The 17,279-nt window shown below is 38.9% G+C and overlaps 1 protein-coding gene across 1 annotated transcript; it reads left to right on the top strand.

Moving 5' to 3' along the window:
• Positions 1 to 3,197: 3,197 nt before the first annotated feature.
• Positions 3,198 to 9,825, top strand: LOC105454776. The gene is made up of 2 exons (XM_011697653.1): positions 3,198 to 3,416; positions 8,434 to 9,825. Exons 1-2 carry the CDS (start codon positions 3,198 to 3,200, stop codon positions 9,823 to 9,825), a joined length of 1,611 nt encoding a protein of 536 aa, XP_011695955.1.
• Positions 9,826 to 17,279: the final 7,454 nt, after the last annotated feature.

The following is a 17,279-nucleotide window of genomic DNA, read 5'->3' as shown; positions in this document are numbered from 1 at the left end:
ATATTTTAACTACCGCATCAATCATTATACATACATCTCTTTATACATATTATAATTTATTTTAAATTATAATATACATATGATAGAAAAAGAATTAAAATATATAATATTGAAATTAATGAACAAAATAATTTAAAAATAAATTTACTAAAATTAAACTAGATGAATTTGATTTTTCCGAATGACACATTGTGATTATATTCAGTTAAATTAAGTTGATAATGTTCACTATATATTTATTGGATCTAAACATTGCTTTAAGAAATCGCCTAATATTGATCATTGACAATTAAACAACATTTTGAATTAACCATTTCATTTATAAACAAGCTGACTATTTGATTCTTTATTTAAAAGCGGATCAAATTTTTAACAGATATTTCGATCATTATTGACAAGTTTAAATCCTTTGTATTAACTCGCATCAAATGATTTGAATTTTCATTTTCGCTAAATATTTATTTCCGATTTGACTGACGATATAAAAAATTTTAGACATGCAACATCAATATTTTATACACAGTTCATAATTTGTCTCATGAAAGAATTGTTCTCGGTTTGCGGAATCCGCGGTAATAAAAATGAAGTGAAATAGAAACCGTGTAACGAGGCTCTCATATAACTATAAAATTATAAATAAAAAAATATAGTCAAGGTGTATATATAGGCCATTTGAAAACTTAATGATCTTAATTGCAATGACAAATTTACTGTAACTTAATGAGAGTCAATTTTTTCTCATTGTCAGTTTTTCTCAAAGTCGAGAGCGATCATCATTTACCTCAATCTTCGAATTTTATTACGTTACTACGTATCTTGTGTGATAATTAATTGTAAGTTAAAATTAAAATTCTCTCGAAAGATATAGCTTTTGTTTATAAAAGGAGCTGTTTATTAAATTTACTTCTTATTTAAATACATAAAGGAAAAATCGGAATATAATTTCCGTTTGATATAAAATAACATATGTATTCATTACTAAAAATATTTATTATTTAATTCTGAATGACAGGTATCGTGTGAAACCGCCGCAGCTGTTTAAAAAGAATAAAAATACTTTGGCGCGCCACGGCACGACACCGCGTTTTAACCATTTATCGCCACACGTTATTATACTTAGGAATTGCCTATTTGTTTAATGAAAATAATAAAAAATCGTGGCTACGCAGACGCGGTACGTTCTTTCCGAGACGTTTTTAGAAAGCAAGTCTAGTTGAAGTTATTAATGTACCTACATTACGCGCAACAAGAATTGCCATTTTGTCGGCGAGGCACGAGGCGTAGCGACACGCCTCTCGCCTGCAAACTCCGAGCGAGGAAAGCGCTTCGATCCGATTGGTTTATCTTCTCCTACCCTATCTTCTCCACCTGTAAGGTTGACGCGGTCGAGAGAGATTAGGTAGATCTCGCTAACTAGGAAAAGATCGATCCTGAGAGCTTTCTCGATAAACTATACAATTTTGCTAATGATATTCAGAGACGCGCGCAGTCAGCACGTGTAAAATTTACGGTCGCGCTCGTGGGGTTGAACGAGACAAAGACAAAAGTAATACAATTTCTCCAGTCAGACTTGAATACTGCAGAGACCACACGATAATTAATAATTTATACACATTTATTCACACAATGTGCATTACACGAGCAACAATTAGTAAAAAAGTTTTCCTTCGTATATAGCTCTATTATCGGAAATTTAATTTTTGTTAATTTCAACTTAGGTGTGCAATGTGAGTGATATCTGTGACAAGTTTGTTTCGTAATTTCAAACAATCAACGTCGTTTTCAATTCGAACACGTGTTATACATATTTGTGCAGACATAAAGGTATACATATATATAATGACACACGTTTCAACAAGTTATAAAAATATAGGGCTAGAGATCTTTACGAGAGATATTAATATGTCTTGTTAAATCGTAGATAAAGAAATAAAATAAATATTTATTTATACCTAGAAAATATTTTTAAATTTTATTTTTCACTTCTTTTCTTCGCATTCAGTAATCTTATGCACATATTCGTTTAAGAATGCAATAGTGTTAAATAATAAAGAAAATATTTACTCGAGAATAAATCCCCAAAGACAGCCCTCCCCCAGACTCCATTTGCCAGCATACAACAGGGTGGGGTTATCAAACATTGCACTGTTCGAGGATTAGACTCGATAACTTACACTGGTTTCAATCGTTGGAACGAAAGCACGCCGCGCGAATCGATCCGCGCGTTAGCAAACGCGCGGAAGACAACTAGTTCTCTCTCTCTCTCTCTCTCTCTCTCTCTCTCTCTCTCCTCGTTCTCCTCTGGGGCTGGCTGGCTGGCTGGCTAACGCGTACATAATATTACGTACAACACAACGTACCCAAATGCCGGTGGCGTTCGCGGTGGTGTCCGGGCACTCCAGGCACGGTATCGGACGATAGGCGGCCGCGGTACTCTGTCGGATTGGCCGATACCCGGCTGTTGCCGTTCGTGCGAGGGAGGTGACTCGGTGCGGTATTCGCAAAACAGCCCCGCCTTTCGGAATCCGCTGTGAGCTGAGAAACAGATGGAGGACGCCCTTTTCGCGTCGCGAGGGTGAGAACTCTCGAGGTGGGAGAGCTACCGCGCCATTGGACGGAGGTGGTTGCTGGTAGCGCGAGCGAGACCAGCCGAGGACGCGAGACCGAGTGTACTCCAATCCGGGACACGGTGGAGCCGCGGGTTCGCGGGTAGGGGAAGCCCGCTGCGGGGGTGTGGGTATGGATCGGCCGCAGTATCCGCGGAGACGCGATCGCGGGTACTCGGTGTGTTTGGCCGTGCTCGAGGGGGCCGCCTCGGCGAATACTCGGAGTAACGAGGGCTCCATCAGCGAGCTCATCGAAATTCGGTCGGCAGTGTTGGAAATCGTCGTCCAGATTGTGATACACCGTGACACAGCGTGGGGTACAGGCTCGAACCTCGCCTCGGCCGGCCGCGGGTCTCCGTGGTTGGGTCCGATGGAAATTTCCGTCTTCGTTCGCGGCCGAAAGCAGCCTACCTCGTGCCGTTCCTACCGTTTTTGTTCTTGACGTTCTTGCGCGAGAATAAACGAAAGATGCTGGCGCGCGAGTATCGGCGAACGTCGTGCAAAGTGTCGAGCGTTCACACGTAAGAGCGTTCGCTCCAGAGGGAAGAGTGAGACAGAGACTGGTCTTCGGTATCGTTGATCTCGTCGATGATGCCGCGACCCTCGCGCGATACCTATGGTGATCAGAAACCACCCTATTCCTACATATCGCTAACGGCGATGGCGATATGGTCGTCGAGGGACAAGATGCTGCCGCTCGCCGAGATTTACAAGTTTATCGCCGATCGCTTCCCGTATTATAGGAAGGACACGCGACGATGGCAGAATTCCTTGAGGCACAACTTGTCCTTCAACGATTGCTTCATTAAGGTTAGTCAGGGTGCCTACCCCATATACACACGCCATATGTACACGGCGCGCGATTCTGAGCCGAGATTCGATTCGATCGACGTTTACTCGGAGTTGAAACCAGTCGATCGGCCGAATAATATCAATTACCGCGCGAGATGTTCTTTCGATTATTTCGAATAATTGTTTCATTTATTAATTTACATAAGAAATAACTTGACAAAATTCCTCTCTAGATAGATGTGCAGGAGAAAAGTATACCGCGAAACCAAAGATCGTCATTTGAATTCATGAGAATTAATAATTAACGAGATATTATCTCATTTCTGTCATTTTGTCATATTGTCTAGCTTTAACGAGTACAACGAATCACTTACAAAGTAACATTTTGAATCGCGGAATCGCGGTCGTCGAACGAAGCGTGATGGAACGGATTTTTGATTGACGTGATGTGCCTTTTCAACGTGAATGTCCGAGCCCGCGAAGCGACGACGCAACGTGCAAGGTGCTTAGTTGTTGTAGGTATTATCGAGCCATCTGTTTCGCACCTGCCAACGTGTGCGACCGCGCGATCACCGTCATGGCGCGTACCGTTCATCCGCGGTTCCTCAAAATTACGAAAGAACGCCGATCCCTTTTTGTCCCTCGTTCCTTTTTAGCTGTCACGGTAAAATCACTTTCAACCTTACACGCCGCCCGTGTCACAGGCCGAAATAAGCTTGACCACAATCTAGGAGATACGAAAATATTTTATACGATTGTGCATCTGGCAATATTTTGATGTACTATATAGTTTACTTAAAATGTGCAGCTCAAAATCTTTAAAAGTTTCAAGTTTAAAATTTATATTATTACTCCGAACTTTTTCTCTAACGCTTGTTTACAATTTTATGACAAGAAGAGAAAAAATAAAACAGAGAAAAATGTTTAAATATCAAAAATGATGAGCTAACTAATCATATGAATGATAATATTCAAACGTTTATGTACTTATTTGCTAACCTTCTTATTCTAACGTAACACACGCAATGATACGTATAATAATTTGACTTTGTAATTTATATATGTATTTGTTGTACATATCATTTTAAGATTTAAGAACATTTACGATGTTACACTATGATGTTATAATCAATTAATGAAACGATAAATATTGTACAGTATAATCAATACAATATTAAGACTTCTACACTGATTGATACAATTTGAAAAGACTAGACTTAAAATTTAGATAAATTTAAATTGAAAGAATTAGGCTCCCATAAACGAATAAATCAGAAATACATAACGAATAAAGTCTAATGCGAGCTAGCTAACACAGATGTTAGTGTGATAATAATTTTATAGTTACAATCCAGCTCCGCTGCACTATAACCGCGAGCCGCAATTTTTGTCCGTCTTATAAAGTACAATTTTTTACACATGAAGCTGGAATCTACGAATCAAGTAACGAGTGCTAACAAGCATATATGTATAAGAATATCCCTTCCCCTAAAATCTATAAAGAATTTATTGCGAAAAATTAAAATTTAGACCATATCCTTAGATTATTACTTGAATTACATTCAACTGTAGATATAATTTTTAACTCCGTTAATTTTGTAATTTTTTTATATAGTTATTTTATAATAAAATTTGGAATTCACATTAAAAGTATCTTATTTAACGTGTAGAAAATTTTAAATATATATAATTAATTACTAAATATATTTCTTTTAATTATTTTGTATTTTTTTGTATGTTACCTCATTAATTATTATGTATATCTTTCTCACAAAATTCAAACAATTTCGATTTCAAAATTTATTTATTTAACGCTGCATTCTATTCTAGCGTACACAAAAGTTTAGAATATGAAAATAATCGAAATTTCAAACATTCTCAAATATTCGAAAAACCTAAGTGTCAATTTTTTAATAAAAATTCTAATTTGAAGCAACATTTCTATTAAAAAATGTCATAAAAGTTAAAATTCTATAAAAACATGATTAATAATTTTATATTCCATTATCAGCATTATAAAACGGAAAGAATGCAGAAAAAAAGTTTTATCCTTTATAATTTTCTAAAAATATTCTACCGCATATGGAAAGAAGCATGTATTGTCAAAAAATTATAAAAATTTCAAATTCAAATTAATCTAGTTGAATTGAGAATAATTTAAAATAAAAAAAGAGAAATGTAGGATATTTTTATCAAGATTTTCAATAGAATATTTGTATATCCTTTTATATTGGCAAATTTTACCCTGTATGGGCCCCTGTTATAACGAATAATAATTACCATCGCTAGAAAGCGTGAAACTATAAGCGGAAACGATGGAAAGTAATAATGTCTCTGCGAGAAATTTTCGAGAGATTCTAAACCAGAAGAAGCAAGCATTAATCGTGATTTGATTAACAAGATTAAAATCGATATTATTTACGTACGAACAAATTGTAACAGAAAATGCTTGCTTTTTCACAAATTTTTTAAACTAATTTCTACGAAGTTTACAACAGTAATCGTTTTCGGATTTATACAAATATTCTATTGTGTAAATTGATAATAAAATTACATTTCTTATTCAATGTTAAATTTGTTCAGGATTTTATCAGAATTGAAATAAAATATAAATATAGATGTTAAAAGTTATAAAAAGATACCCATTTAAATTTTCGAAAAAGCGCATCTATTAATCAATATATAATTCATATATAAATTCATAGATGAAAGAAGTAAATTTTGTTTTAATAACAAAATAACGTCTAATTGAGACAAGGAAATTGTATAAATTTTGAATCTGTTTCTATAATATTTCTTAATAATTTTGTTAAGCAGCGTAGTGCTGTTAATTTTATTTTAAGATAGAATATAATTCTCTTGTAAAGATCTTGTGTGATATCTCGAATACATATACATTATCAAAATGATATTATATTGTCTCGAATAATTATTATCTTAAATATTACATCGATTCTTTTCTCTTTATGTATAGTATATATAAATCTAAGAAATAACAAATTTACCGTACATTATACCAAAGAAATAAAGTAAAAATAATTTAAACAGTTTGAAGATTTAAACAATTTAAGTATCCTGCAGTACAACTTTTTCTTTTTTTCTCGTTTCGCAAAAATGTTATTTTTAATAAAAGAAACAAGAAACTCATCTTTGTACACGTGGTACTTGAATTTTCCGAATTTGTTCTAGCGTTCAAACGTTATCTTCCCTTTTCTCCCCCGCGAACGCAATTTGAAAATTCAGATTGCCGGTAATAACGGTGGAAAGAAATGACGTAAAAGACGCAAACGCAACTCGACCGATTTCGTCTACCTCTCGTCGAGGCGTGGTACTAATAATAGCGGCGGTAATATATTTCCCTCGCGCGGAGATCTGTCCAGCATGCAGCAGCAGGTTATGCCTTTCCGATCGAATTAACTCAACCGATCGGCAGATAATCGTTTCGCGTTATTAAATGTAAAACCTGTTCGTTCCTGGCAAGTAATGGCTCTCCTGGCTCTCTACAGCTCATCAATCGCCGCTAAGACTGCGTCTTATATCGGCCATCGTCGAGGAGACGCTAGGCGAGGTAGAGATGGTGCATAGACGCCTTTCCACGCGTTACCGAGAGGGGAAAAACAGGGTCTATCTCACCTGAGTGTGCAATACCAGCGGCCGTGCTTTACGAGAATCGCGTAATTGCCTCGGACATCGTTGCCAGCGCGTTTTACGCGACGGACGGCATCTTTCGTCTCGATCGCTCATCGAGTTATCAATTAAGGCGCGATTCCACAAACACGTATTCATCAAAGCGTGGATTCCGAAGTAGCGCAGACCTAGTTTCAGACCGATTCCGAGTTTTCCAATCGACTCAACTTTCCGTTCCTACAACTCTCGCCAATTCTATACGGATAAGCAAACATCGACGTCTTCCGCATCGTATCCCTTACTCATCCATCATAATTATTCGTTAATAGCAAAAAAATTTCGTTAACTTGTTTAATATTAATAGTTTGTAATATCATTTAATTAATAAGTTACGCTTATTTTTCATTTATATTAACTTTATATTCATTTTTCATAATAGCAGCAGCTGTCCAACTTGCAATTGGGTTATCAGATCTAATTTTACGTTATGATGCACGAAAAAATGTATCTAGATAGGTATATCATACGTTTTATATGTAAAATCTTTATTTATGGAAAGGAAGATATTTATGACATTTGATAGACTTGCCAAAGTACAAATCCGATGGAGCGTCAATTTCATATTTATTTCTCATTGGAAATACGAAGCGAAAAGTTGGCCAAAAATGAACTTAAACTCAAGATTGACATCAAATCGATACGATATACATGTGATTTATTATCTATCATCGTCGAACAGGATCGAGCTGTCATTCAATTGTGTATTAGCGAATTTTTCATGAGTTTCTTGCAAAGTTTCTAATATAAATTCTAAATATAAAATTACTACTTTTGAAAAATTAACAATAAATTAATTAATTCGATAAAATCGATTCTCTCTCTCTCTCTCTCTCTCTCTCTCTCTCTCCATCTCTCTCTTCTGCTTAGTTTTTGATACGATTTAAAATTATACTGCAGATATGATAAATGTGCGATCAATGCAGATAATAGCCGATGATGACCATTACGTGTTATCATCATTATTAAGTATTTTAACATTTGTTTTAAACGATATCCTTGGTATGATTATAGTTTATCACGACAAAAAATTTAGAAGAATCATTTATGTGATAGTTGTCTTTTATAGAAAATAAAATTATCCAAGCTCAGGATTGTATTCAAATTATTCAACATAGATCTAAGCTTTCATCTTTTCGAAATTGTATTTTTAAAATATGTGCGAGTCAATCGGTTTCGTCAATTCGAACGGAAGCACACTCTCGCGGGATACTTTGATTAAGACAACTGGTAATGGTACTGAGGGTAATAAATATTTTTCACTAATGCTATCATTTTTTTTCTCCTAGAATCAAATATATTTCACAACGCGTTTCGATGCAGCTTGATAAATGGGATGACCAAATTTCAGGTACCGCGTGGTCCGCATCGGCCGGGAAAGGGAGCCTATTGGGCCTTGCATCCCGCCGCATTGTCCATGTTCGAGAACGGTTCGCTCCTCCGCCGACGGAAGCGCTTCAAACTGCACAAGCCGGACAAGGAGCTGCTCAAGTCCGAGCTGCAGGCACTCGCCTCGGCGATGCCGCCGCCGTTACCACCTCCGCCACCGCCGCCACCGCCGCAGCCGCAGCCGCAGCCGCAGCCGCACCCGGACCCGGTCACATCGACCGGCGGGATCGTCGACGCGAGCGCGACATGCCCTGGCAATGGTCTCAGCCTGGCGAATCTCCATCGTCTGCGAGACGACTTGCTCCGATGGGAAATACAGGAGAGGCGAATGATGGTTGCCACCGTTTCGAATCACGGCGATTTCACCGGTGCAGCCGGCTTTGGCCGATTCGACAGTGCCACTGGCCTGCCGGCTGGACCGACTGCGCCGGAAGCTGTCACCGCCGGCTACTATCTACTGTCACCCGAAGTGAGACAGAGACTCGCAGGCGGTGCTACCGCCGACGCGGGTGGTAACGAAATTTTGAGGACATACGAGGCCGCCGCGTTGTTGCATTCCGCCGCTTCCTGGAACTTTCCTGGGTTTCCGGCAATCTCGCCGTCGTACGCGGTGTCGCAGCTGCCGTATATCCAGCAGACCACCGCTAGCAGGCAGGCCATCCATCCGACGCGGGAGATGCGGGACGAACGCCGTCTGTCGAGCGATCGCGCTCTGGAGAACGGAACGGTGATCAACGCTACCGCCGGCAGAGAAAGCGAGACGGTTTTCACGGGTGAGAATTCTTACGAGATCACGGGCTATAATCGCGACAAACTCGCCGAGGAGGAACCGCTCTCGTCGTCCTCATCCTCGTCCTCGTCGTCTAGAATAAATCTCTATCGAAACGCCGCCTTGATCACCACCTCGTCACCACCAACGTCGCCCACCTCGCCGAATTCGCTCGTGTCCTGCAAGTCGTCCTATCGCCACTTGTCGCCAATCTCGAACTTGGCAGTGGAAGTCGAGCGAACTCAGTTGCCCTCCAATCGCGAAGACCAGGTCATTTTGACCGCGACGAATATGGAGAAGAGGGTTAAAAAACCGTTCACTATCGAGAACATCATCGCGCCTGACGACTGCAATAACGAGGGTAGTGCTGGCGATGGTGCTGGTGCTGGTGGTGGTGCTGGTGGTGGTAGTGGTGGTAGTGGCAGTGTCGGTGTTGGTACTAGTGATGAGGAAGCCTCGAGGTTGACCGACGAACCGATCGCGAAAAAATCCTCGCTTCTCGTGCCGAGACCGCTCTACGCCGGGTACTCGATGTCGATCGCAACCACGGGTGTTCAGAGGCCGTCTTACGGCACCGCCACTTGAACTCGATCTTCGTTGTCTCGATCAATTCGTTATCGAAGGAGTAAGCAAACGACGCGACAATTCATGATTCGCGTCTCGAAGATGTTTAAAGGATGTTGTCTTAAAGATACCGAGCGTGCTTTCGACACCTCTATCACGTCCCCTGGATATATTTGTGCCGTTTGCGTAAACATTTTCATTTATCAGATATCCTTCGGGAAATGAGAAAAACAAAAATAGTCCGTGTCACCATTACCCAAGCTATACCCAAATCGGAGTACAGCATTTGTATAAACGCACAAAGTAGAAAGATTCCCCGCGGTTAACGTTAGAAACGAAGAATTTCGATCAGATTCTGTTAGATAAGCGAAGGTGTAACGTATTTACGAGAATGCGTCCGCAAAAAGAGATCCTACTTACCACTAACGTCTCAAAATCGACACTCTTATTCGATCGACAACGCGAAAATTTAACGAAATTCAAACGAGATGATTGCAGGCGCATTTTGAGTTCAACTGCGACGCGATTGATTGAACATAATTGCTGCAGCAATCTCTTGTCCAATTCACCGCGAATCGACACGTGACGCAAACATATACATAGGGAGACATCGTATAGATAATCGATAATTAGTTCCTCGTTTCGTAAAGACTGTCCTTTTATCGAGAGATCTTTACTTGCCGATATTGGTTTTCGTCTCGTGCGCCGCGAGAGTCGCTTGGTCTTTAAACTTATGAAGTAAACTGTCCGCGAGCAGTCTAGTTAGCTAGAGTCATTCGTAATTTACGGCTATCGTCCGAGCGTAAATGTGATCGATTATTGTCACTTGCGGTACCCTGAATCGGCGACAGCACGCGGCGCGCGGTGCGCGGCGTTGTGCAAGACACAAAGACAACAATTATCGCTCGAACGAAGTCGCATCGCGACTTTCATCCATGTAATTAACTAATTAGACGATCTCTAAACGATTAGGCGCAGGCGCAGGCGCGAGCACAGCTACACTGATGTTAGATTTAGCACATAAAATTAACAATACAAAGCTATGTTTGAAATTTATATATAAATATGAATTTCAAAGTTGGTTTTGTGCTGTGCTATTTAATTGGAATATTTTATACAAAAGGAAGAAAAGGTGCCGATTTTAATTATTATCACCAATTCAAGAAATCTTACAAAGTTCTTGCATATTTTGAGAATATTTATATGGAAAACACTACGTACATTACTTATTTTTTATAATAAACCAAGAAGCCACGACAAATAACAAATATTCATTGCTATATATTTATTTATTCATCTATCTTTTTGTAAAAATGTAAATATATTTATAGGTTAATATAACTAACTTATTAATAATTAAATTTTAAGCAAATCAACCGTTGCCGGTTTGAAAAGTAGATTAAGATTTTCATTGTAAATTATTTTTATAACATGAAACTCTATCAAAAATATTCTCTTCTCTTTAAACAAAATTCTTAAAAAATTTATATATATTTTACTTTCATGAAATTGACACGGTAAGGTACTTGATTCCTTTTCTATAGAAAATGTCCAATTAATAGTTTCGATATTAAATCTGTAAAATTTGAAATTGCATCGTTATCCAGATTTTCGTGGAATGCCACCAAATGCGTTCCCTTGCGTAATGTACCGTCGACTAAATTATAAGCATGCATTTCTTAAAACAAGAAGCTGCTCGTTGCATTCGTGCATTGTCGCATCCACCTATATTCTGTACTCGTACTCGCTCGAGCAAAAGCGATTTGTAAATGTAGAAACGATTCGTAGCGAAATAAATTATTGTATATACGTAGAATAACGAGATACGAGAGTGTTTTTCATTCTTACCCTCTATATTTTACCCTTTGCTTTATTGATGAAGAGTTGTCGCTTTTATTCAATATCATTCATATGATCGGAGTATGAACTTTAATCTAGCTTAAATGAATTTCATTTATAATATATTATTCTCAATTTCTCAACTCATAATTTTCCCATGTTACTTACTTAAATGTATTAATTTCTTTTTTAAATATTATTATTTCAGGAAACTTATATTTTGAGAGAAACAAAATTGGTTTATACCTATCTCTCCGGAAATGTTGCAAATTTGGCGAACTTCTTAAGATTCTTTAGAACTTCAAAACTTCTTGTATCGCAACATATTTCAAACTGTGTGTGTATCTAAAACTAAAAGAAAGATTTTTCCCTATTGCAAAATGTGATCGTTTCGGCTTGGAATGACTCAGTTGGAAGTAACATTGTGTGTTATATTACTCGTTATATACTTGAAATATGTTACCGATATAAGTCATGTTTGGTGGGCGCTCGCCGGGAACACATGGACGGAGAGGCGTGTGTTTGTCAATTAAGTGGAAAAACGTGTTGATTTCACGCATGGCTCGGGATTACGGGCACAATGGAGATTGTTTAAAAGCGCTTTGTTGTCGGGAATGGGAAGCGCGGACCACCATGCCGCGTCGAACCGTGGCCGCGACCCATCCCGACTTTTTTTTTCTTTAATGTACCGGTTGCCTTTCTGCGCTCTCTTTCCATGGGAGTCCGTGTAGCGTGCGTAATAAAAAGGATTATCCGTAATTTCTGCCTCTAATGGAGACGGGGAAGATTTAATAAGGACTACCTCAGCGAGTCACGCTCGTTGGTGGGTCTCGTTGCGTCCTGCGATACATTTAACAATAATGGAAGACCAAAAAAGTACCAAAGAGCGAAATTCTTGGCATATCAGTGCATTCTTCTACCGTGTCGCAAATGATTACTAAATATAGAAATGTTTTACATATTTATATTTATGTTTTTTGTGTACGTCTCTTAGATGGATGAATTCAATTGAATAAAATTTCGAAACTTTTGTCAAAGATTTGACATAAATTTTCGTTGATATAGGTAAACACATACATATACATATAATTGTATACTTATATCATTCTTTGCATGTAATATAAAGAATGATATAAATAAATATATAATTGATAATAAATTCATCAATATTGTAGGTGCGCTATTTTCCATATATTATACTTTGAGTTGACAAATATCTAAATAGCTTAAATATTCTAGAAAAATTCTCAAACGATTAACTTTTAGATCAAATTGCAACGAAACTTATCCTGACATGAGAAGAATCGGGTATAATATCCATCTCGTGTTTCGATTCCAAAATACCTAACCAGACTGAAAGTAAAATAAGCCGATATCGAAAATGTACGACTATACGAGGGAGATCGCGACTGGCGACCGTTATAAGCGGCTAAATAATGGAGACTCGATAGAGCGCCATTATTACTTTCCATTGAGAACGATTTATGGATAAAGCAGTCGCGATAATATTCAACGGCAGCGCATCGACCTCGTATGATCAATCGTTACGCTCTACAAGTACGCGAATCGATTATCGTTAATAAAGCTCGTTAAAGGCAGTACTCGGCAAACAAGTCGATAGGTATAGCCTCTCGCCTAGAGGTCACCTGGACTAGCGGTAGTTCGGTTTACGTCAACTAGCAGTTCGATATTTAGCGTGCACTGACCGTGTACACGCTGTAAAATATTTAGATAAGAACATCGTGCGATAGTGTGAACATGACATCTACTTCTTCAACCTGCTTTTCAGGCAAGATTAAATTATAGGAATAATAAAAAAGTTCAAGTTTTAACTGTTTTAACTCTCTCATTCAATAGTTATAAATATTAATTATTGAATATATACCTATATATATATATATATATATATGCATATACATATATATGTGTGTGTATGTTTGAAGGTTTCTTCAATGCTTGCTTCTCTTATTCACAGAGAGATGAAAATATGTTAGATAGATTGAAAAAAAATCGTATATACATCGAAACGCATGCCGCGGGAGAATCGAAAAATGACTGAAAGTCAATCAATTATCCGATTAGATTAGTAGTAGACCCGCGTTCACGTTCGAGTCATTATTTGTGCCATTATAATGTGGCCCAAAAGCAAGGACTTAACAAGGCTTCGAGCAAATTCATACGAAGAAAAACAACGAAGCAGTACGGCAGCGTATGTGCCGACCGCAAAACAGAAAGAGACAAACGGAATTATCTTTCTACCTTTAATTCTCTCGATCGTTGGCTTCATTCTTTTTCATTTCTTACTCCTCCTACCTTGCAACCTGTTCGTCTTTTATTGAAAGCAACGTATTACGTGTGATTCAGTGATAATACTTGATATAATGTGATAATACAATACATTGTGCACAAATTGGCGAAGTCTATTCTACTTGCCTAAATTAGACAAATATTCCAGTCGAGAATGAGAAGTAAAATAAAGGCTGTTTCAAACGACATTTTAGTAATGGTTTTTTAGTCAATATTTCACAATCGGATAAAATCAGATGCAAACGCTCGTTGGAAGATATCGATTTTTCGAATTTCTTGTATGTAATTGCTAATATAACCACAAATAGTTAATAATATTGCAAGAGATTTGCAAAAAAAAAATATATATGTATATATTTTCAAGGACATACATTGATATCGGATTGATATTTTCGCAATCTTTTCGCGCGCGCTGATATTGACCTCAAAATTATTTGATATCGTCTGAAACAGCCTTAAACTGCTGCGTGCCCAAATTCCATGACCGATGTACACATATATTGGATCCGCATTGTACGCGAAGAGTTCGTTGCGCTTTCGTTTGCGAATAAACAAAAGGCGCAACGGAAGCGACAGAAACCTCAAATGATTCGACGAAGAAGGAGAATTTGGCTAATTTCGCCGCGGCACGCCACGGCCACCTTCTTCATCTTTTGTACAGTATAACGCGAGTATCCTCGCGAGTACATTCTCTCGCGGGGTTTCTTCCACCTCGAACGCACAAGAAAATTTCCCTCGTAAACCATGACACGTTTATTTCTATTCAGATTTGACGTACTTGATTCGACTCATTTTTACGTTTCAAATATTATTATAATAATTTTCAAATGCCTCTCAAATTTTTTAATTTACCATTTTTCTATATCGTTGCGTGATGAAGGGAGAAGCAAAAATGTTAAAATTTTTCAATAATAAGTATATGACAAGTGATAAATAATTTAGAATGAAATTGATGCCGATTGAATCGCATATTATAAAAAACTTTAGAACATATATATACCTTCAATATTTTTCATTGGTTAACATAACATCTTAAATAGTAACTTTGTATTTTATTATGTACGTGAGTCACGTTGGGATACGTTAAATCACATCGAGGCTCCGGTAGGCGACCACCACGTTCGATGCGATAAAATTGGCTTCCGGAGTCTCCTCGTTTGATGATTCCCCCGTCAGACGGTTTGCCAAAGTCGACGTCTGGGAAATGAGTAGGAAACAGCGAGGAGAGCTCCCGCTGCGGGGTTTTCGGTGAGGTGTGCATCGAGGCATTGGGCGAGGAAGCCGCCTCTAGGCCGCGCTTCGGCCGGAAAGATGTGCGAGAGAGCCTCGGAGGTAGAAGACAAAGATGAAAAGATGAAAGGCATCCCGCCTTCAGCCACCGCCAGCGCGGCGCGTTGCTTCTGCCGCCTTCTTCGTTGCTGCTTCTCGCGCTGACGCGGTGTCTGGTCATCAACACCTGAATCCCAAGAGCGTTTCTCCTCTCTCGGTTTCTCGCGCGCTATTCCCCTCCTTCTCTCTCTCTCTCTCTCTCTCTCGCTCGCTCGCTCTCTCTCTTTCTCCTCTTTCGCTTCTCTTTGTTCCTCGGCTTCACGTTCGCGCCCATTTCGTTCCCTCGGCCGCCGCGCCGCCGCGTCTAGCCTTAAGGTACTCCAGGGCCAGTTTCTCTCTACCTCTATTCGGGCCTCCTTCGCCCCCTCGACATCCTCGAAACACTCCATCTCTCACATACACACACCTACATATTCGATGTATACACGCACGTCCCGCTCTCCTTCTCTCTCCCCCTCACTCTTTCTTTCTCTCTCTTTCTTTCTGTAACTAACGCGGCGTAATCTAGGCCCGACTGATGGATGGAATTCCTCACCGAGAGGTGCCTCCGCCGCAAAATCGAACCAGAAAAAATTGCCGACGGACCGAATGCTTTAACGCCGCTTTTGTTGTCCGCTCCGCTCCGCGCCGCGTTCCGATCCAAGCTAAAAGGGCTAACCGCTTCGGCGCTCGCGGCCAAATTTCGCGACGAATTCGAAACGGTGCGATGCGGTGCGATGTGGTGCGGGGTGTAAAGAGGGACGGGCGAGAGATCGTGGTAAAAGTCGAAGTAAAAATCGATACCGAGCCGCGCGATCGTGTCGCGTCAATGAAAACTAAGATGAAGAAAGACACCCGTTGAATGGTAACGTTGAAGAAGTAATGGCTTTTTTGATACACGCATATTCGGGGGTGCGCAAGTATGTGTGTATACGTGAGAGAGAGAGAGAGAGAGAGAGAGAGAGAGAGAGAGAGAGAGCTCGCAACGCCGAAGCAAACGCGCCCGAAGGCACACCTGTGACCATGCAGAGCCACGCTGTCTGGAAGTCTCGGTCGCCCATTCTCGTTTCAGCGTGGCCCCTTTTACCGAAGCTCACCCGAAAAAAGGACCGACAGATAGGCGAGAGAACCTCGGAGCGGCTCGAAGGAGAGAGGGTTTATTAATATTGTGGGATCGCCGCTCTCGCTCCGGCCCCCGTGGAGAGTGTCTACACGAGAGTAGCATATTTTATATCGCCGAAACACGTCGAGTGTTGACTCGGCTCGACTATGTGAATAATATCAGCGCGTCGTATCTGCGTTAACTACTGCACAGTTCACAATGAGAGTTAGATCGTTTGTGTTGAAGTATGGTGGACTCGAAATATTTGTGACCTTTGACGCGACGTAAGAATGTAACATATCAATATTATATTATGAAATTTTATATATTTATAAAATTTAAAATACAAATATAATAAACTATTGTTACTGCAGTTGATGCAGTTATTTATATCGCGTAATGTATCTTTTCTCTTTCTATTGTAGTTTTACTTGTATTTTTTATTTTAATTTTGCTACTTAAATTTTATAATTCATTTTTATCGTTAATTGTCCATGTTTAACAAAAATTCTTATTTGCTCTCACATTAGATTCCTTGCTATTTCTTTTAATTTTAATTAACTTTCGAACAAATATTATATTGTGGTTTTTAAATTTAATTCGAGATAAAATTTCAGTTAATTAATTATTACTCGTACGTCAGTGAAGTTTCATTGAATTGTGTAAATGATTCGTATTTTAAGTTGCAATCTCGTAATATTTTGAGAAATAAAGTATAAGTATATTTAAATATAAACATATTTTGCACATCATTCATATGCTTCCATTCATAATGTTTTATTTAAACAAGAAAACTATAGGTTCGTCACTTGCGTAATACTTACATTTCATCTAGGGCACAGGTCTTTAATCTTTAATGCGATTCACCCTTCGATCCTTTCTCTATTCACACTTGCTTCACACATGCTTACACGACGTT

Source organism: Wasmannia auropunctata, unplaced genomic scaffold, assembly GCF_000956235.1.
Source record: "Wasmannia auropunctata unplaced genomic scaffold, wasmannia.A_1.0 LD335976.1, whole genome shotgun sequence".
Lineage (NCBI taxonomy): Eukaryota > Metazoa > Arthropoda > Insecta > Hymenoptera > Formicidae > Wasmannia > Wasmannia auropunctata.
Note: the sequence above shows the minus strand (reverse complement) of the source record. Positions and strands in the feature narration are given on the sequence as shown.